Raw genomic sequence first — 21,567 nt, forward strand, 5'->3', positions numbered from 1 at the left:
ATGTATCACTCGCAATGATAAATAAATAAACAGCAATTGAACTCAATAAAAAAAATAGCAGAGTATATATGTATATATCCAACTTACACTGGTCGATTTGTTACTTTTGTGAAAAGTTTTCTATATCGCGTTCGCTGATGAGTCGGTTTTTATTAAAACTATTTTCAAGTTGTTTCGCTTCTTTCTCCCTCTCTCTCTATCTCTTTCTCTCTCTTTTCCGTCGTCTGATACTATATTTGATTTGAATTTCGTGGATATATCAATAATTTCAATTTTCAATAAATTTTGTTGTTACTTGTTTTTTTTTTTTAATTTTTTCCCTTTCTTTTCTTACTTCTCAACAAAATTGTCACTTGTTTTCAATCCCCTCGTCTCTGTAAATTATACCCCAAAAATCTAATGACACTTTTTCACGCTGTATCCATGCGCGAATATTTTACTCTTCGGATTGTACTGTTGGTGTTGTAGAAAAAAAACTGTTTTCATCAGCTTACAACATAAAATAAACTCCAATATACGTATATACTTGATATCATTGATGATGAGAGATGGACCGAACAGAAATATATCGTGTGCACATAAAATGTATTTCGCGACCTTATCGTTACGGGTATGTCGCTCAACTGAATTCAAGCTCGCGCTGTATATTCATGCATATCTCGCCGAAAATCATTTCGCTCATTCTCACTCTCTTGCTCTCTCTCACTCTCTGAAACTCGCTCAGCTATTTTTCCCAATACAAATACGCACACAAACACATTTCATATAGAAGAGATGTGATGAGAGAATATATGTATGCCATACACACATTTCTGTGCATACACATAGCTCGGTTTGTCGAGCGGTACGGAGCAGTCGCGTTTGTGTATTGGCATTTTTCGTTGTCGGAAAAGCAAGGAGAAAAATCATTCGCACACATTTATAATTTTGTTCGTGAAACGAAGAAAATTGGTGGGGAGCAGTTAAATGAAAATTCGAACATAGATGAGACTTTGCCAGAGAATTGATGACATTTTTTTTTCTTCATGTATGTATGGATTATAAGATTGTCTTACTCTCACACCATGAAATGCAAAATTTTCTATAATTATACATTCTCTTTCGCTCTTTCGCTCTTTCACATACACAAGCAGGGAGATTGATGTAGTTGTTCAGTGGTTGAAAAACTCAGAGAGGAAGATGAACAAATAATAAAAAAAACATCATTTCCACAGTTCAGCACACAGTACAAAGTTTTGATTTTCAGTTGTGCAAATGAGCAAACTCAGCGCCTAAATGACGTCATACTGCGTCATATTGTGTGTGGAGTGTATACATTGGCGTCTATCGGACTCCATTTCAAAATGAAAAAGACAGAGATAGAGAATGTGTATTGTAATATGGAAGACACAGAGAAAAGCCCAAAGGAAAAGAAACATACATAGAATAACTTGGCGAAACACGAAGGAAATATTCGATATCGAGTGTGGTAATGTTGGCTGCTGACGATATTGCCTTTTCTCGCTGTTTTTCGCTTCAACACAATTTTCAAAACTCTCTCACACTCTCTTACGCGCTTTGCTGGTTTGGTATCTTTGTGTTTTACATACACACCGCAACACATACACTCCCTTTTCGCAAGCTTGGCAAATAGCAGCTCCTTTACAAGTGAATTTTCAAAAAAAAGAGAGAAGAGAATCGCTTCCATATGATGACGATCGAAATGCAAACGAATGAAAGGAAGAAAAGAAACTACATGTAATTGACGCTATTGTGAAATTTCATTACGTTATTTCTTGCAACATTCATACAATAGAAGAAAAAAAATGTGCCCGATTCGCGCAAGAGGTAGTCTTTTTTTTGGTAAAAGACATAACGTCCGACGTCTTAACCATTACATATATGTGCGAAAATATGGTTGTGGAAGAGGGTGGCGCACGGCACAATGCATGATACTGTTAAGAAATAAAAATGAAATTGAGTCAAGCAAACTCGAAAAAATGGCACAGGAGAAACAGAAGCGGAACTTAGTCTCAACACACATAAACACACTGTAATGTAGCACGAAGAAAAATCGATATAACAAACGAAGAAGAAGAAGAAGCAACCACAGCAGCAGCAGCAAACATGGAGAAGAGAAAAAAGGAATAAAATAACGCTCGTTGAATATTTTGACGTTTTCAGCAACAATGTTGTTTAATGAAAAGAAGGAAGAGCGAGAGAGAATTTGAACATTTTTGTAGTGTGTCAGCGAAATTTGGATTTGGTTTATCCTAATGATGACTTGTCGTTCTATTTATTTCTCTCTTGTTAATCGCTTTGGCCCAAAAGCTTGTAGAAGTAAACCAAAGCTAAGCGTTTGCAACTAACAAACAACGACAAAAAAAATATATATAGGTAAATTTCCAACGTTAAAGACCATCCCAATGGGATACATTTCATTTGATGATTCGACTCCTGAATCAATTCCCAATGGTATGTGTGTGTACACGATGAAAGTGTCGAAAATATAACTGTGTCTGTTGTAATGTGTCAACCGACCAAAACATATGCACTTAAAGATATCCCAATTTGGGTATCGATGTCAAATGCAACTATCCGCATTTCAACAACAACAACAAAAAATGTTCGTGTGCTTGATTTAGTTAATTTTAATTCAGACTGAAATGAAAACAACAGCCGATTCATCGTTACCATGCGTGCGCTTGAACTTTATCATCTCGGACCGAATTTCGAAATGTGTCCAAATTCTAGCAATTTCCTCATTCGGAAATTCCGTGAAACGAAAATTAAGCGCACATCACGAATCTTTTGTACATAAATATATGTATATGTGTGTGCTTTTTAAAAGAGAGCGTGAGATGGATACAATGAAATTTAACGTCTAATGAGGATGCCGTTAAGTAATCCAGCATGGCAACTGTGCCATTCTCTTCGCCTGCAATTACATAAATTTTGTACCATTTCGCTTACAACCAGTTCAAAGTAGTAATATTGAATGTGTCCCCACCACATATGCTTGTCTGAGTGTTAATTCAAAAGGAACAACGAACGATTCAAAAATATTATGAATCACAAACAAACAAAACCATTTGTGCTACTAAAATCAACTGTATACACAATGCAAAATGAAATTAAAATCGCACACGCACCAAAGTTCGACGCTTCATGGATATATATAGTTTTTTTAGTCTGGTGTGTGGAAATAAACGGAAAGATATGAAAGAAGGAAGGCAAAGAGCAGAAATGTGTCTATTTTATCGATTTTATTTTGATACAAATCATATTTAGGCTATGTCCTGAACTGCAACTAATGCAAAACAAACACATACAAACACCGAATAGTACCCCTTGTTGTTCAAGTACACACAGTCTTTCGATGTCTTAGTGGTGGTGGTTTTTATGTTCATCTCTGCATTTTGTCGGTCGATTTGGCGGAACGAGCATGCAAAGTCGAGCGCGATAGAACGCTTCGCTTCGTGGATCGGATCTACTAAAATGGAATATTGATGAGTTGTGCATTGTACGAAGTGACGTCATGCAAATAGAACACTATTAACCGGCGCCATATTTACTGCCATTGACAAAAAAAAACAACAACAACTATATAGAGAAAGAAGCGATCGTGAGTGTGAGAAATTCGTTTGAGAACCTGTTTTAGTTTGTATTACCAATAAAAACTACGATTCACTGAATGGGGTGGGCTGCATTAAACCGAATATTCATTTTTATTGCGGGGCAAATGGAGATAGATTTTCAAATATAAATATAGTTGAAATACAATGCACACCAAAAAAAAGAACTCTACTGTCTTCTCTGTTTGCATGTGATTGAGGGCTTTTGTCTAGGGGCTTTCATCATTCGTTCATACAAATTTATACACAATATTCACGTCCTATTCATCATATATACGATTAAAATTTCTCGCCTATACCAGTGAATAAGATGTATTTCAAACTTCAGTGTACACACACACACAGTATTGCTACACAGAATCGAAGAAGATCCGCACAAAAGAGAACAAAAAAACATGCCATAGACGAAATATATACGAAATATACACGAAATATACACCAAATATATGCAGTTATGCACATTTATTTGCGCGTATTACAGATGATTTTGCAATATAGTTCACTATTTAGAGTATAAATCGTATACATTTGAAGATAAAAGCCCCTAGGCTTTTGTTTTTTGTGTGTGCTTAGAATTTCAGTTCGTGACGTGCCCGTTGAACTTAGACATTTAACAGAACAATTTTGATGTATGATACGGAACAATCAAATCATACATAAATCGTTATATGCTACATCAAACAATATAATGCTGCTTCTCCGGCTATGAAGGGTAAAAATATAGAAAAGCAAGGACAATAATTATTATTATTTCGTATCAGTCTTGTAGATTGCCATTTATTTATTTTTTTCCTCAATCAATTCCATCATCTCATTTTCAGTAAAATTCAAATACTATATAAATAGATATGTATATAAATAAATAGTTTGTGTGAGTGTTTCTCTAATTTCAATTCGATAGAATCATCTCACCTTAACACAAGGCAATCGAGAATTAAACGACCAGCAGGGCATGGCTAGTATCACTCTATTTGTATAGAGATAAATTTCGAAAAATTCATTTTGAAGGGCAAAAAAATAAAAACGACCAACCATTTTATCGTTATAAAATGGATTTTTATAGAACAAGCACAAATGCAAGGAACACAAACATCAATGTGCAAATAAATACACAATGTGCATGCAAATTTCTCTCTTTCTCTCACTCTTTTATACAACAAATAATAAATGTACTGTGTACATTATTATAATCATTGTTGAGAGTTATCGGTGTGTGTGTGTGTGTGCGTTGGTGTGAGAAAGAGCTGAAAATGTGTACATGAATCTAAGCTTTGTCTAATTTAAATGTAGATTTTGATCTATACAAGAAAAACAAAACGAAAAAACGAGAGCAGGAATTTGCGATTTAAGAAGTTCCATTCGATAAGCTTGCAAAGTGGCAGAAAGTGTGAACGAGAGATAGAGAGAGAGAGAGAGAGAGAGAGAGAGAGAAAGTGAAGAGATTCAAGCATACAACCAAGTGCACAAAAACAAATACCGGAATTTATACGTTCTATAGCCTTGTTCCATTTAGTAATAAGGTTTAATAATTTTTTATTTTTCTTCTTCGTTTTGAGGGCGGAAATGTCGTTTGGAAGATGAGATAAAAAAACACACACTAAATATTTAACATGAGCGTATCACTGAGCGGCGGGGCAACGTATCAGCTTCTTCTTTTTTTGTAGTTTTCAGTCAAAGAACAAAAAAAAAATTCATTTGCTTAATAAGAGAATTGCGAAGACACATGGTTTACATAATACATATACATTCAAATTGGTCGAAAAACAATGGCCATATTTATGAAAAAAAAATCACAAAGTGAAAACATTCAAATGAGGACAAACTCAGATATGTCTTTTTTGTCCAAGCAATTTGAGGCATATGAATATGTAAACCAAATTTTTTTGGCTTAGAATTTAATGATACACAGTAAAAATGGCATGAGGTGGATATAAACAGAGACGAAAAGTTCAGAAATCGTTCACTTAGTTAGTGTAGAAGAGAAAACAACGAAAAAAAAAAATCGTCAAATTATAATATGAGATCGGGAAGTCTTCAATTTATTAAGCAAATAGAAGCTTATTACAAACAATATGCGTATTATATTTTACGACTTTGAATCATTGTGTTACGTTCGCTCTCGCTCTCTCTTTCTATCTTTTGTATGACAAGAAAATGAACGAAACTCAAAGGGAAAACTTCGATCTATGAATGATATTTGTTACTTTATCATTTTAATTTACTCTTTTTTTCGATTGAAATAATATTGTTAATTAGATGGTATGTTCTACAAATTGAAATTGTATTCAATTCCATCTTCATATGCAAAATCTGATAAGAAATTCATCTGATACGAAAATCAATCAAAATTATACATTTCAACGCATCATCATTTCGTTCGTGGCTACAGTGATTTCAAGTATGGTCATTATGTTAATATCCAAATCTTCATCGATTGATTTAAGTTCGGATCGGTTTACAAATTGTACCAATGTAAAAAAAAATATAATTAATTTCAAGTACACTTGTACCTTTCAATTCAGTGTGTCGCTTTGACACTCAAGTGCTATAACACGAATTAACATTGTTATGTCATAAGTGTCGTTTGCATGATAAAAATTTATCACCGAAACTGTAAATAGTTAGTTACGTTTGAGTTTCAGTGCTAATTCGATGGGGAAATTCAACATTAAATGATTATGGGAGATGATCGATTTGTGATGTATTGGCCGTGCACACACCAGTGTCAATAGCAAAAGAATGGCAAGTATAACATGTGAATTGATATAATCAGGTAGTAGCTAATGTCGATTTGCGCTGTCAATTTTAACACAAACGAAATGAAATAAGAAAACGAAGAAGAAACGACCCGATCTGATTCATTTCGGTTGGCTTCCGTGATCTATGCAAACTTTGGATATGATTTGTTACATGTGCGCTCCGTATGTCGGGCAGCAAGACATAAATCTGTCTTGTTACATTGATACCATATACTCATCGTCATTCAAAACATATACACACGCGCTCGCTCATCCCAACACATGACACGAGCTGATTATTCAATTTATGTTGATTTATTTATTAATTTATTATCAAACTAAAAATGTGCTCATCGCAAAATGTATTCTGGAATGTCGCCGAGCACATGTGTTTGAATGTTTGCATCATTTGTATATGTGTGTGAGTGTGCACAATATGCTACTTACTTTTGGCCAACGAATCATATTTTTCTCTTCTTTTTCTTTTCTCCCTCCCAACATCTTACACAGTGCTCACAAAAAAAATAATCCGTGCCACGTTTGCGTTTTGCACATTTAATGCATCCGAGTCAGCAAATACGAGAGAGAGAGAGAGAGAGAGAGAGAGAGAGAGAAGGAGGCATGGACAAAGAGAGTACCATATGTGTCATTCCACATTCCGAAATTGGTATTGAAGTACCGAGAAGATGTAGAGAGCACAAAAAAGTACGGTGTGTATCGAAATGTATGTTTTTTTTATCAAATGTATGCGAGAACGCGCATTCTCTCTATTGTGACCGATATGCGGATGCATCAATTTAAAAGTTTATTGTTGAATTAATGGCAATATCACGAGATATCTTATCATAGATCATTTGCTTACTTTTGTACACACTCTATATGACGATTGCGCTTTTGATTGCGAGCACGGATTGCTGCGTGCATGTGTATGGATAGATACATTTTGACGGTTACATCAACTAGCAGCCAAACAACAACAAAAAAACGATCATTTGCTAGAAAATATGAAATAATAGCAACAAGAGCAACACATTTAAATTCATTCAACAATCGAATAAACGAGTAAGCGAACGAGATTTCTAGTTATTGTTGTTTGTTTGCTTGCTTTTTTTTCGTCGTATTTGATGTGGAGCAGCGAGAAAGATGTCTTGTCAAATTGAAAAGACTTTGAATCCGCATCGGTCCAAATTCGTGCGTTCAACATGAATGACGTATACATAATTTGACATTATGGCCACTTTTTCGTATGAAAGGAACTCATTCGAAATTAATGAATTGAAAAGGGCATCATTTAAAATTGATGACTTGCCCGCCATTTATATCCGAAGCATACATTGTGTTTACTCTGTTTTAACATGCATACGACTTCATTTATTTACAATAAATGAAGAAATGGAAGAAAGAGCGAATGTGTGAGAGAAAATAAGAATATTTTTTGCATATTTCACCTGCATTTGCTACTTTTCAACTGGTGTATGCTCAACAAACATACACACACTCACTCACAAATCCGATTAAATTTTCAAATAAATGACTGAGTCGGCGTGACCTGAATAAATCGGACAAAGTACGTACTAAACACTTGCATGCTGCAAAAATAAAATGTTAAAAGAAGAATTGTGTTCTTTTCTTTCAATTTTCCATTAATAGCAATTTTATAAGGTTAATTATGTCAAAGAATAGACACCAAAACAAGCCGAAGCGTTCAGCTAATGTGAAATGTGAACTACATTGAGCCCGACATTTCGGCAACAACCATTAGACAAATACACGTAATGTGTTGGAGAAATAAGTGGAGAAAACAAAATATAGATATTTGTTTAAAATAAGAACAAAACGCGTACGGTATCACATGAATTCACATGAATCGATACTCGAGATAAACAATTACAACATAGATTGTGCTAACATGAAAATTTGATGATTGGGTCTGGTTGGTGTGTAAATTATGTGTGTTTTTGATAGTTTTGCATATAGATGTACATTTGTGCATTGAAAATTCGATAGCGCCATTCACAAAAGATTCTGAGATTCTATCGAAATAAAATCAATGTTGATTGCACTCTATATGCTGATGCATCATATTCGCTTTTTATTATGTAATCATAAAAAAATGCAATTCACTTGCAATTGAGAGAGTGGGAGACAAAGAGAAAAATAACAAGAGCAAGTGTGTGAAAAAGAGAAAGAGAGAGCGAACGAGAGAAATTCATTGATTCAAAGCCAAATTGTATTACGTTCATTGAATCACATGGCTTCAATGCATATTAGAGCAAAATCACATTTTCATTTTTCTTGCATTGTTTATAAATAAAATTGAGTGTTGAAAAATTTCGCTGTGAATCCCGTTGTGTTTTCCATTTGCATAATATCCTAAAATGAATATTATCGATATTTATATCTACATGCGTTGAATTTTGATGAGAATAAATTTCTTGTTTAATTTTCATTGAAATTAATGGCATGAAAATTGAAAAAAAAAAAACCAATCGTTCTCTTCGTTGTTCACACTCGGTCCGGTCAATTTTTCTCTCCTTTGGATGAAATCATTTTCATTTTCGGTTTTTATATTTTTACGTAATGAACACATCGAACGATTTCTCAATGGAAAATATAATACAGAGGTAATTTTATTTAATAATAAAAGCGACGCCTGTTTTCTATATCGACCAGAAACTCCCTTAGAGTGGAGATAGAGCGAAAGAAAAAAAAATTATTGATATTTTTATGTTCATTTCTCTTAAGCAACACAAAACAGAGATCCATTCGCGTTGTTCATCAACATCGTCGTCTTTGACTTCATCGTCGTCGTCATTGTCACCATTATTGTTATGTCGAGAACATAAGCTAGTCTTTATCTCACCAATATGTTTATGACATGAATACACCACGGTGTATATTACAATTTATCCGTATTCGATGTGCCGCACATGTATTTATCGTTTATATGTAAATGTGCAGAATTATTCATGTCAAACTCACTTATGGCATTATTTATTTTATTTAGTTGAAAAAAAAAATTAGAGCATTTGTGCAAATTAAAAATGAAAACGATGCGGCCAAATCGTATCCGAGGCAACTAGCCGTAATGAGCTTATAAAAATCGCTTTCTCTCTCTCTCTTTCATTCTCTTCCTCTATCCTTCTCGCTTTTTCAATGTTTGTTTTTTTTCTTCTCTTTTCTCAAAAATATATTCCGTTTAAATTGGATCGAAAATTCGCGTATATTCTCAATGATTATAATTGCGATTTCATAAGAGCGCGCGCACACACACATACACACACACACACTATGTACATCCATTTTCGATCGAAGAAACATATTCAGGTGCACAATGTATCCTAACCATTTTCAGGTGGAACAGTCATAATAACGACGTATGTGCATGGACACTATTCATATCAACAACATGTTTTCATTTTTGATTCGATAATATTGGTGTGCAATACGCATACACACAAACACCGCATCACATATAGACATATGCATTTTGAACAACCGTCGCGATCATTTGAATTAGATTCATTCAATGAAATTTTTTCGTTTATTTAATTTTTTAGCTGCATTCTTCACTTATCGATGAACTCAATTATTTAAGGAAAAAACATCAATCATCGTTAAAATCACAGACCAATTAAATTCATCATCATTTGACAGTAATGCGTTTGATATTCGTAATATATTCATTTCTTGGGCGTGACACTAAACTCCATGCCTTTAAGTCGTCGGTGTACATTTGTATTGTATAGGTAAAGATGTAAACGCGAATACACTTAATACACACTGTACTGTATTTATGCATTTAATTGCGTCAAATAAAATATTTTTTTTTGGTGTAATTTTATTTATAAAACATATATGTATATATATATGAAAAAACCACTTATTTAAACCATATATGCGACGAATGAACGAAAAAAAAAACTGTGTTAGCAATTGTTTGAACCATTTGATTGAGCCACCTTTTTTTCTTCTAATTTTATTTTGTATCAAAAACTCAAATTATAACAAATATCGTTTGATTAAAAGAATAAAGAATTCTTTTTGTTATTAATTTTTGATTTTTTTTATGTAATAAAAACTACTCACCTCCGATTGAATCGCCATATTCTATATACACAATTCCCAAATAAATGCCCAAATGTAAATGAGAGTGAGCCAAAAAGTTTGTATTTTGTTGTGTGTTCTTACTATTTTCTTTCCCGATGATTTTATATTGTGTGTGTGTCTCTCTAACTCTAATGTAATATGGTAAAGTCAAAATTCTGAATATCGATCTGTCAACCGCGCGCATACACAAGTACACACTCACACATTTGACTGGTCACTTTACGATTGGGAACGCGACCTTAGGTCGTTTACTCTACTATATATACACACATACAATTTGAATGGTGCACCTGATGCCGGATTAAACACTTTTTATTCGTTAGTTTTTTACAATCAAACACTTACACAATTCGATTACTTCAATATTTCTATTTTACAATTGCATAAATGAGTTCGTATTTTATAGAAACTTTGAAAAGATAGTATTGATTTTTATTGTAATTTATTTGAACAGAAATTTGTTTGTAAATAAGAAAAAATTGAAAGCGGTGGCTTTTTCTTGTTTGAACATTTCATTTGGGTTGTCGAATTGGCAAGTAGATGGCGCTTATGTACATTTATGTGCTTTTCTTATTTGATTTTTTTTTCTAGTTTTAAAATCGATTCGAACGACACAGCCATAATGCAGCGAAATCAGCAAATATTTATTTGCCACAAAAATGAACTATTCAGCAAAAAATGGATTTAACTCCCATAAGAAATGAAAATAATTAGCACAATAAATGATTGTGGTTTCCAATTTCAGCATTAATAAAGTCGTTGTTTTTTCAATTTTGAAACATTTTCGGCTCAAGCATGCCATTTCTACATAGCATTAATAGAAAGGAAGAATGGAAGTAATTTTTTTTCATAGAAATAATTATTTTACTTTCGTGATGATTTTAAATTCTTGACGATTATGTTTTAAATTCATTGTTCATTTCATTTTTTTTTTTCAAGTTTCAGTTCAAACCGGCTTCAGCATGAATTACACATTTGATATTACTATCATCTACCATTCCATTTGATTTCAAACAATAAACCGAATTAAATATACTTAACGAACTTGATTGACGCCCGCTCAATCAATTAAACGATTTATTATTTTGATTTGGATGTTAATTATCGTGAAAAATTCAAAATCTGTTAACATTGATTGAATGAGAATTTGGCTTATGTTTGCACAAAAATTAACTATTTTTTGCTTTTGTTTTGTTTTACGATTTAAAAGTGAATCAAAGTGGCCGAAGATTCTGATAAGAAAGAAGAGCAAAGCATTTCAAATAGAGCAAACCAAATTTGTTAATTATAAATAACCAAAGAATTATAACGATAATTATCAACCGTAGAAATGCTATTCAAAATAGTTAGTAAAGTCGGTTCTTATGCAATACTTACTCAACCTCGTTAATTTGCCTCATTTATTAAAATTTGAGCGAAATTCAACAAGTTGGAATTGAAAAAAAGCAAATAATTGCCCAATTGTTTTAATCTCAAAACGATGGCGATTTATGTGATATTTTCAAATATATTCAAATCACATGTCTCGAACAATGGCGTGTTGAAAATGTTCTGGCTTTTCACTCTTCAATAAATTTCTCAAGTTGAACGACTCTATTGTGAAATTTTTAATTGATAATAATCATGATTATGCCAATGGCCTCATTTTACACACGCATTTGTTAAATTTACATCAGGACAGAAATCATCTTGATTTGTGATCGAAATTCAAATAAAATTGTGATCAAATCGTTTCATAACAACACTTTCCATATTTCTAATCAAATCAAAATCGTATTCATCTCAAGAATTTATTGATCTTTCTTCCATAATTTAACGTCGGTTTGTGTTAATTCTCACTGTAAATCAAAGCAGACAGTACTGCGTCTTTAATATCGCGCAATATACAAAGCGGTATTTTCGTATTGCTCACCTTTTTTTTAAATGATGTGTTAATAACAACAAATAAAAAAAGAAACCAGTTATACTACAACGACATGACATGATCTGTGTATGAGAAAAAAGCATGTTATGCTTAGGTTTTCGGTTCGGTTCCGTGCGTTGAGTTTGATTGCAAACAAAAACAGTTGTAAAAAAATATGAAAAACTATACAACACATACACATAGGCAATGTGGTTTCTGCGGTCCGGTCAAAGATTCTGCTTTAATATAAAAAAAATCATTTGTTTTACTTCACTCAGTGCAAATCATTTAAAGCGTTAACATCTGTTTAACATCGCTCGACTAATTTATGTTAATCAGGCTTTTGCTGTTGTTCAATAGCTGTTGCGAATACAAATTGTGATACCATTCTTTTTTGGGCTTTTAACAAGGTAGTTTTTGGATATAAATACATTTTATCGCTTGACAGTGAGCCAGTGCGAAAATTGTCTTCGAGTTGAAATTTGTGGACCGAAAAAAAGTGAGAGTCTTATAAGAATGACATGTGCTGACAAAAATTGATATGTTTTGCTTAGTAGGACCTTTTCAATGTCAAACCTTTCAATCGCCAATGCAAATTTTAAATTCTTGTTCATACAAACGTGATCATTTTCGCAAAAAATTTCAATTATATTGCAAACATTTTGTGCAAAGATCATTAAATAAATTCAAATCGTATTGTGTGTTATTTCAGTCATAGTTGGTCAACATAAGGAAAACCGGAACACAGGTGAAAAAAAGATAGCAACATGAATGTTCAATTTATAACTGCAGTGTTGATTTCATTTTTTGTGATCATATTGAGCACCGAAGCGACCGTTGTAAGAAAGTGTCAAGGTAAACAACACGAATTATAAAATATATTGTACTTTTAACAAAATCAAAATCAAAATTTCCAACGAAAAAATTCACACGATAAGAAGTTAAAAGTAAGTAAGCGGCAAATGAGTTAGAAAATTGAACAGAAAAGGTGAAAAAGTCTTGAATAGATTTGTGAGTGGTTTTCAAACAATGTAACTAAAATTAAAATAAAATACAATAACAAAATGAATCTTTGCGCGAAGAAAGATTTACAAAGCGAGAAAACTTGCTTTTTTCGCGTCTTTCGTTCTTAACGTAACATCTCTTCATTAGTAAACGCTCATTACAGTCACGAATGGCTTCAAATCAATCACAATATTCCCCTCTCAAACGAAATTAGCTAAAAATATGTTACGCAATTAAAATAATGAATTTTTTTTCGTCGCCCGAATGAGAGAGAAAGAGGTGTTGAAGCACATCAGCGTTTATGTCGAATGTTAATGCGTAGTTCTGTCGTTTTTTTCTATGATAAAGTATCTGTGTATTATAACTAATACCAGGAAGAGCTCGGAACGAGTTCAGCAAGTACTTGAACTGAATTATGCTTAACTAACAACTAAGTTGTTAATGCTACATTTGCAATTATACTTACTTCCTTCACTTTGTTGTGCAAACGTCTTTTTTTATCTTCAAAGAAGATTTGTTGAATTTGCATTCATTTAAAGAAGAAAAAAATTATGTTTTCTTTGCACAGGTAATAACTATAAACAATTAAGTGACGTCGATGTGACCATTTCAAATTGTAAAAAAGGACGCTGTCGACTGCGAAAAAATACAAAAGTTTCGATTCAAATGAACATACAACCAGGTATGTTGACACTCATTTTATATACATATACATACAAAGAAAACAATATACATTTATGCACACTTTAGAGCCTAAATATCATACTTCTACAGTACTGCATCTAGAAATTTTATATTTCATCTAAATTGCGTTCGTTGAAACATTCGTTTTAGATGGAATTTTTTTTTGATGCAGTATTGTATAAATCTGGAATTTAGACACTACGGTGTTATTTTTTTTTGTGTGTAATTTTCGTGACCGGCGAAATTTATCTCTTTCAGCCATTTAAAATTGCAAAAATGGTTTTCTCTATTTCAGATCACGATGTGAAAAAACTAAGGACTAGCGTGAGCGCAGTTATTTTGGGTGTTCCATTGCCATTTATTGGTGTTGACGGAACAAGTGCATGTAATAATTTATATGAAGAAGATGGTGTTACAAAAACTCAATGCCCATTGAAGGCCGGACAAAAATACGTGTACAAAAATGCATTCGATGTGTTGCCCGTTTATCCAACAATAGCTGCTTTAGACGTACATTGGGCGCTAACTGAGAGTGACAACAAAGACTTAGTATGCTTTGAAATACCGGCCAAAATTACCACTTAAGTGTGACCTTTGTATTATTTTATTTAAGCATCATTTGTACGTCGTGGTTTTGTTCATTTTTCACAGTAGCATTTTTGCTGTCCCGAATTGAATTCTGAAAATAAAAGTAATAAACACATGGGTCGATTATTGAAATAATCGTTATTTTTACTTCACCAAGAATATAAATACCTATAGTTCCATAAATGTCATTGAAGTTTTTTATTTATTAAATAAATCCCAAAGTAATGGATCAATTCCGTGCTCTAATCTTGACGAATAAGTTTTATTTACATTTTTGGAACAGAATCATACATTACAAATCTGAATAGTTGTATGAAACCTATACCAAGAAAGTTTCGTCTGTCTGTTTCTATTTTTGCAGCGGTGTTTCTTGAACATTCAATGATTAACTACAAAACTACTTAATTGCTAATTATAATGATTGCAATCATGTTGTTGGATTTTATAAATTAACGATACTCAGTTTTGTTTCAATGTGTTTGAAATTACATACAGGGGGAGGAAAAAATTTTAAGCCTGACATATAGACGGCACTAGATACAAATTGTTCTTGTGCTGTAATTGAAGTACGAACTGTCAATAGTATTGTAGAAAAAAATTGAGTTGATATCTGTCGTTGTTTGTTTTCAACAGCATTGCATACCAAGTAACCTCGATATTTTTGAAAAAATGGATAAAATCGAATATCGTGCGGTGATTAAGTTTCTCACAAAAGAAGGTGTGACACCAAAGGATATCAATGATCGCTTGCGTGCTGTTTATGGGGTCCTTGCCCCATCGTTTGCCACAGTAAAACTATGGGCAAAACATTTCAAGTGGGGTAGAGAATCATTGTAAGATGATCCTCATACAGGTCGACCAATTGAAGCAACAGCTTCAGTTGTAGTGCAAAAATTTGAACATAACGTGCACGAAAATCCTCGAATGAGCAAGAAAGTGTTAGCAGCAATGTTTGACATCTCGGAGAAGAGTATTTACAACATACTTCATGAAAAATTGCACATGAGAAAGTTTTGCTCACGATGGATTCCAAGAACGTTGAACAAATCACAAAAAAAAAAGAACGAATTGCTGCTGCACACGAGTTTCTCGAGTTGTTGGAATGGAATGAAACGGACACATTTGAGCGAATAGTGCCTGGCGACGATTCCTGGATCCACTACTATGATCCAGAGCTCAAATCACAGACGATGGAATGGCACAAACGTGGTGAACCAGCATCGAAAGTGCCACGCAAACAAATTGCCACAAACACAGTAATGGCCTCTGTATTCTGGGATGCCAAAGGCATATTATTGGTTGAATTCCTTCCAAAGAATACCACAGTCACGGGCTATTATTATGCTCAACAAATGCATAGATTGCGTAAAGCGATCAGAGAAAAGCGTCCTGGTTTGCTCACTCGAAAAGTTCTTCTTTTGCATGACAATGCACCGCCTCACAAATCATTGCTTGCACAAGCTGCCATCAGGGAATGTGGGTTCGAACAACTCCACCATCCACCGTATTCTCCAGATCTGGCACCCAGCGACTATTTCCTGTTCCCAAACACCAAAAGATATCTAAAGGGGAAGCAATATGAGTCCGAAGAAGAGATATCGAACGATATTTTCAACGTATGGGAGGACAAAGATGCCGAGTGGTTTGAAGGAGGAATTGAAGCATTGAAGCATCGATATGAAAGTGTCATTCGTGTTCATGGAGACTACTTTGAATAATAAATATAGTCATTTAAAAATACAATGTGTGTTTCTATATCAGGCTTAAAATTTTTTCCTCCCCCTGTATATCTATGTCAACTTTGAACCTTATTCAATTTTTTATGACAATAATCTCTCGTATAATCTCCACTTGATGATTTAATGATGAGCATACTTTTTTATTCACAGCATAAATTTTGTTTTTTTTTTTTTTTTTTTATTCCAAAAAATAAATATTATAATACAATAGCAGACAATTTATTGAATTTATCCTACTATTCATCTAAGCCGACTCGAAGTAATTAGTATATTTCTTTTTCTTTGATTTGCAGATCTAATTTGATATCTCTCAGTGTAGACTTCTATTTTAATATTCCAAAAAGAGGTTTTGATGAAAGTGAGGCACACTTTTTGACACTAGATGTAATGAAATAACACCCCTTGGATCGCCAACTTCCAAAGATGTGGGCTCGGCCGAAATTCAATATATTGTCTGTAAAATAGTCATAATTCTTTCAAATTATTGTGCAAGCCGATTCTGGCATAGATTCTGATTCTAGTTGTTCATCGTTCGGTGCAAAAGATCAAATACTTGTTGAATATTTTTCGATTTCATATTACATTCGAAGAATTTCTTTTCACAATCAGCTGAACGTTGGCCCGCCAATATTGCATCGTTAACTGCGGTGCCTGCTGTAAGACGCCGCAAAATCCATGTACTGTTTGAAATTTAAACAACAACAAAAAAAAACACTGTTTACTAAATTGTCGTTTGAATTTTTTCGTTCGGGTAAAATGTCGATTGTTTGTATGATTGAAATGGGATAAGAATATTGACACAGCACTCTTCACTTATTTGGACATCAAATGGAAGAAGATAATGAATAACAAAAAATGACGTTTATTTCAACGATTGCCGAAATGAAGTGTGTGTCTATTTTATAGCTTCCGCAATTGAAATGGTTGGTGTTAAGTTATCACATTTCGTTTCGTATTCATGGCACATCGTGTTCAATTGTTTATTCAATTCTTTACCTCGATAAACCGTCGAATATTTTTTCCGCACTCGTACCTAAGGGGAGAATCACAAAAGAAAAGAATAAAATTTAAAATAATCGATAATAATTAATAAGCACTCGTACCATTTCCTTTTGCCACATTTTCAGCTGCATTTCGAATTGTAATGCATACCAAACGTTGCACACATGTCGTTACATCAATATCATATTTATGAAAAACTCGTTCCACTTTGTCGATCAGCTGATTCAATGGATTTTCATCGTCAAATTGATCTACAATTTATGAAATTTAAATTTAAATTCGAAGTTTTGTTTAAATTCATTCTTACCATCTTGTCTCGTATATGGACCGTAGTATGCGGGGCTGTTGACAAATTGAGATTGATCTTTCATAAACGATTTCCATAAATATGTCGACACAAAACCACCCAAGAGAACGGCTCCAGTCAAAGCAATCGATCCGGTATTTATATTCATCACTGGATCCTATATTTATTTTTGCAATCAAATTGATGAATTTTGTGTTGTCGTTCTTCTCTCTTCTTTCCACTTTTATTCATTAAAGGGAAAAAAAGATGCTTTTCTCCAAATATTTTTGAGCAAAATCAAAAAAATTGCAAATGCATACCGTGACAAAAGCCGACGAAGCCCATGATTTCATTGAATTCACTGAACGTTTAACCGGTATCGAGATGAATGGAACTGAAAATTCGATGCCAACCTAAGTGAAAAGAAGAAGAGATTTTAATTTCAAATTTCATCGATCATATAACAATGGTGTAAGTGAGAAATGAAAATAAAGTTATTATATACGCAATTTCCGTACAACACTAAAATATATCAACGAAAAAAAAACAGACTTCTTCAACCGCATTATCATCAACAATCCGCATCAAATTACCAGCCATAACATATTTAAAATGCATTGAGCGGAAAAAAATCCAGCACATTTTAAACGACGATACAATGACTAAATTTTCAGCGGTACACTCCGTTTAACCGTTTAAATAAGCGGGAGTGAAACCGTTTAATTGGTTTCATTTGAAGAAAGGTCGGAAAAGACAAATTTCCCGGTTAAAAAAGACGTCATATTTTTCCATTGCACTAATTTTGTGACTTTCTGTCTTGTACTATCGTTATGCTTAAATGTGATTTGACTTTCATTTAACAATTATTTACATATTTCTTTAAATATTTCCTATTTTGCTCTACCAATCGTTTTTTTTTTCTTCTTCTAGAAATGGTATCACATGCTAGTTTTTTTACATAAATCTTAACTTTCACATAGAATCACTTATTTGTCTATCATTTACTACCTGTATGTCATCATTTTTCGTTTCAAATGTAAAGAGTCTGCCATCCCTGGCGCTCGTTCTTTTTCCGGTTCTTTGAAAACTTTGAAAGTCATCGCTTATCGTTCTGGCCACATTGATTGTGCTATTTGTATAATCTGCATGAATAACTCGAAAATGAAATAAAAATGCACTGCACCAAAACATTTTTATAACCAACAACATTTTGAAATTGATTTTTTTGCTATCCGACATTTTGTTTCGTATTATTATAAATTTCGAATAGATTTGTTTTAAATCACTAAGAACGTTTTTTTTTTTTTTTTCAAAATCCAAATCTCAAGCACTTCAGAATTTTTTTCAATTTTCAGCTGTTCTTCTCAAAGAATTGATTCACTTTCTAGTTCAATACATTCTCTTCCATTCTAATTTCGATTCGTTACCCAAACGGTATGGCAGTTATGTGGCTGAGGAAAACCAAACTTACTCTGTCAGTGTCTGAAGTGTTCAACTATAAATGTAAACTCATACCAATTTCCATTCCGTATATATACAACATGCCGTACGAAAGCCAGCAATTTTCAATCCACGAAAACCAGAATATGATGAGAGATGTTTAAACCATATAATTTTCATGGCTTAATGATTTAGAGCGTATTTTGTGTCTTCTTGTCACAATTATATATGTAATTTGAGATTTATCATCGTTTTACTTTCGGCACCCTCACTCACACCGTACACAACGAAAAATGGTTCAATTGTTGTTGATTGTTCACATGTGACACCGCATAACCGTCAGTTTTTTTTTTCATGCTTCACTTTTTGACGTCGTTATTTTTCTTCAGAAGTGTTTTCCGTCAAATCTTTCCTGTTTGAAAGTGAGAAAGGAGAGGCAAACATTGTCGCGTTTTTCAATTACATGTTGGGCTGTTTTTTTTTCTTCGTCATTAAAATGTCATTTATTGTATCTGATGTGACGCATTATTATGTCACATTTACTGTACAAAATCAATTGATGTCAATCATAAAATACTTCTGGCAATTGTGTACGTATTCACCCGCACAGAAAACAAAGTGAATTTCAATTTGCATACTTTTTTCCCTTTTCTTTTTTTTTTCTCTATTTGGGTTGGTATTTATGGCACTGAAATCATTTTGACAAGATCATGAAATTTCATTCTTTTTGTGCACAGACAATAAAGTATTGTCAAAAATACAGACACAAATGCATCTGATATGCACTTAATTCTTAACAATATGGTGGCATTTGTATGGGTTATAAATTTTTATTGATTCGAAAATAGTTGCATTTTATAAAGACGCATTCATTGCAAACAATGAACTCAACTCATCAACAACATGTAATTCACAGTATTCAGTATATATTTTAAATAAGATGTTTAGCTTCATGGAATTTAACTTCGTAAATGATCATTTGTTTTCGACACTAAATAAATTGTGCACCGGAAACGAAAGAGGCAATCGGATGCTAGGAAAACGAAAAGAAAACGAACAGAACACGAATTTTGTGGCATTCTTTTCGCTCTTGCGAATCAAATAACTGCTTTGAACATGGTAAATAATTGATTTCTTTATGAAGAACAAATTGCTTGATTATTTACATTCTCTATAAATGATTCGCAATAATCGATATTTATTAACTCATAAAACCATACTTATATGAACATTTTGAATGTGATCCAGCGCCACATGTTGATTTATTAATCAGAAGCGATTTGATTCCGTGCACGACGTCAGACATGCACAAATAAAATTAACTACTTGCGCACAGCAAGCCAATAAATCGTTTAATTTATAATCATTAATTATGTGTGACGTTCAACGTACATCAGACATGAGTAAAAATTCGATATAATTAAGAAACAGACGGAAATTGTTTAAAAGATTAAGAACTATTAAAGTAGCACTGAAAGACCGCTTTCAATTTTCATTGATTCGAAATTCATCACCACTAGTTTGAATATGTGCTTAAATAGAAAAGTTCATGTTTTTTTTCGCCTGCTTTCCAAAACAGTTCCGTCTGAATTATCCATGAAAAGGATTGACGTTAATGCTTCCTTACATTTTCATTGAAGGTGATTTATTCGGAGAGGCGACTTTGAATTCATTGGTTGATTCTACTTAAAGCCCGTGCATATGAGACGGTACGTACAAACAGTAAATCCAAGTCTTATTTATAATTCATGATGCTCTTAAAAAGCTTAAATAAACTTTAAAAGTGACACACATATAAATGTTCATTCAAAAAGACATTCGCGTTTTAAAGCTTCCAAGCACATCATTTTCACTTGTTTGAAACAGGTTGTTGAGCTTCGAAAGCCATTGAAAAAAATACGCGAAAAGTATGTAATTTTATAATCCGAGTAGTTGTCATGCCACTCACGTACCTGACGCTTAACTTTGCAAACAACGTACGCAATACATTTTCCATTTGAACGACCATAACTTGTTTGTATTAAGCATACAAACAAAGTTCCATGAATTTGAGTGAATTTGAATTGCAATAAATCGTTAATGCAACTTTGAAAAGAAAGACGAAATTAAAAGTGAATTTTAGCTGCTTGAATGGCATTCACATGAATAATAAAACTGCTGCATGCTCCGATTCAGGAAATGAACACAAAAAATTAAAATCACATTATGAATATACATTTTAGATGTGGATTTAACTCTTTATTATTATTAATTATGATACAGCTTTTGAATCTCCCTATCAGCAATGATATTTGTGAATGTTTACAATTTAACAGATTCACGACACAAATTATGGCAATTTTTTTTTACATTTTGAGTTGATAGGTAAAATGTGACAATGACTGTTTCAATGTCAAGCAGTCGCCATACTATTTTATCTGCCTCAGACTGCCTGTTTTGTACGTATTTAACCATTTTT

General features: G+C 33.1%; 3 protein-coding genes across 8 annotated transcripts in view; 1 reads left to right on the top strand and 2 right to left on the bottom strand.

Moving 5' to 3' along the window:
- Positions 1–10,595, bottom strand: part of LOC116345415 (sodium/potassium-transporting ATPase subunit alpha) — a 36,411-nt gene extending 25,816 nt beyond the window's left edge. The window contains exon 1 of one of the 4 annotated variants that reach the window (XM_031774737.1): positions 10,442–10,595. In XM_031774737.1, coding sequence (XP_031630597.1) covers positions 10,442–10,459 — 18 coding nt within the window. In that variant the 5' untranslated portion in view covers positions 10,460–10,595. Of the gene's footprint in view, positions 1–87; positions 636–10,441 lie in introns of those variants that run through there. The other 3 variants (XM_031774741.1, XM_031774740.1, XM_031774742.1) reach the window with 3 other exon arrangements.
- Positions 10,596–12,623: 2,028 nt separating this feature from the next.
- LOC116345161 (ecdysteroid-regulated 16 kDa protein-like) lies at positions 12,624–14,830 on the top strand. 3 transcript variants are annotated; one of them, XM_031774303.1, is made up of 4 exons: positions 12,624–12,864; positions 13,078–13,220; positions 13,939–14,052; positions 14,350–14,830. In XM_031774303.1, the coding sequence occupies exons 2-4, from the start codon at positions 13,133–13,135 to the stop codon at positions 14,637–14,639; spliced, it is 492 nt and encodes a 163-aa protein (XP_031630163.1). In that variant the 5' UTR covers positions 12,624–12,864; positions 13,078–13,132; the 3' UTR covers positions 14,640–14,830. The 3 variants fall into 3 exon arrangements, with proteins under 3 accessions (XP_031630163.1, XP_031630162.1, XP_031630164.1); XM_031774302.1 differs by having other exon boundaries at positions 12,625–12,775; XM_031774304.1 differs by lacking the exon at positions 12,624–12,864 and adding an exon at positions 12,897–12,918.
- Positions 14,831–16,629: 1,799 nt separating this feature from the next.
- LOC116345366 lies at positions 16,630–18,867 on the bottom strand. The gene is made up of 6 exons (XM_031774662.1): positions 18,678–18,867; positions 17,990–18,082; positions 17,691–17,847; positions 17,485–17,634; positions 17,378–17,414; positions 16,630–17,061 (listed from the first exon to the last, which is right to left on the bottom strand). The coding sequence occupies exons 1-6, from the start codon at positions 18,858–18,860 to the stop codon at positions 16,899–16,901; spliced, it is 783 nt and encodes a 260-aa protein (XP_031630522.1). The 5' UTR covers positions 18,861–18,867; the 3' UTR covers positions 16,630–16,898.
- Positions 18,868–21,567: the final 2,700 nt, after the last annotated feature.

Source organism: Contarinia nasturtii, unplaced genomic scaffold (assembly GCF_009176525.2).
Source record: "Contarinia nasturtii isolate CC-2019 unplaced genomic scaffold, AAFC_CNas_1.1 Cnas_scaffold_1240, whole genome shotgun sequence".
In the NCBI taxonomy this organism is placed as follows: Eukaryota; Metazoa; Arthropoda; class Insecta; order Diptera; family Cecidomyiidae; genus Contarinia; species Contarinia nasturtii.

What these genes read in the sequence shown, in the direction of transcription:
- LOC116345161 (XM_031774303.1), top strand. Translation starts at nt 13,133, where the DNA reads ATGAATGTTCAATTTATAACTGCAGTGTTGATTTCATTTTTTGTGATC. An exon ending in CGTTGTAAGAAAGTGTCAAG is followed by an intron (nt 13,221 to 13,938) that starts GTAAACAACACG and finishes TTCTTTGCACAG; the next exon opens with GTAATAACTATAAACAATTA. An exon ending in TCAAATGAACATACAACCAG is followed by an intron (nt 14,053 to 14,349) that starts GTATGTTGACAC and finishes TCTCTATTTCAG; the next exon opens with ATCACGATGTGAAAAAACTA.
- LOC116345366 (XM_031774662.1), bottom strand. Translation starts at nt 18,860, where the DNA reads ATGTTTTGGTGCAGTGCATTTTTATTTCATTTTCGAGTTATTCATGCA. An exon ending in CGAAAAATGATGACATACAG is followed by an intron (nt 18,083 to 18,677) that starts GTAGTAAATGAT and finishes CTTTTCACTTAG; the next exon opens with GTTGGCATCGAATTTTCAGT. An exon ending in CTTCGTCGGCTTTTGTCACG is followed by an intron (nt 17,848 to 17,989) that starts GTATGCATTTGC and finishes AAATAAATATAG; the next exon opens with GATCCAGTGATGAATATAAA.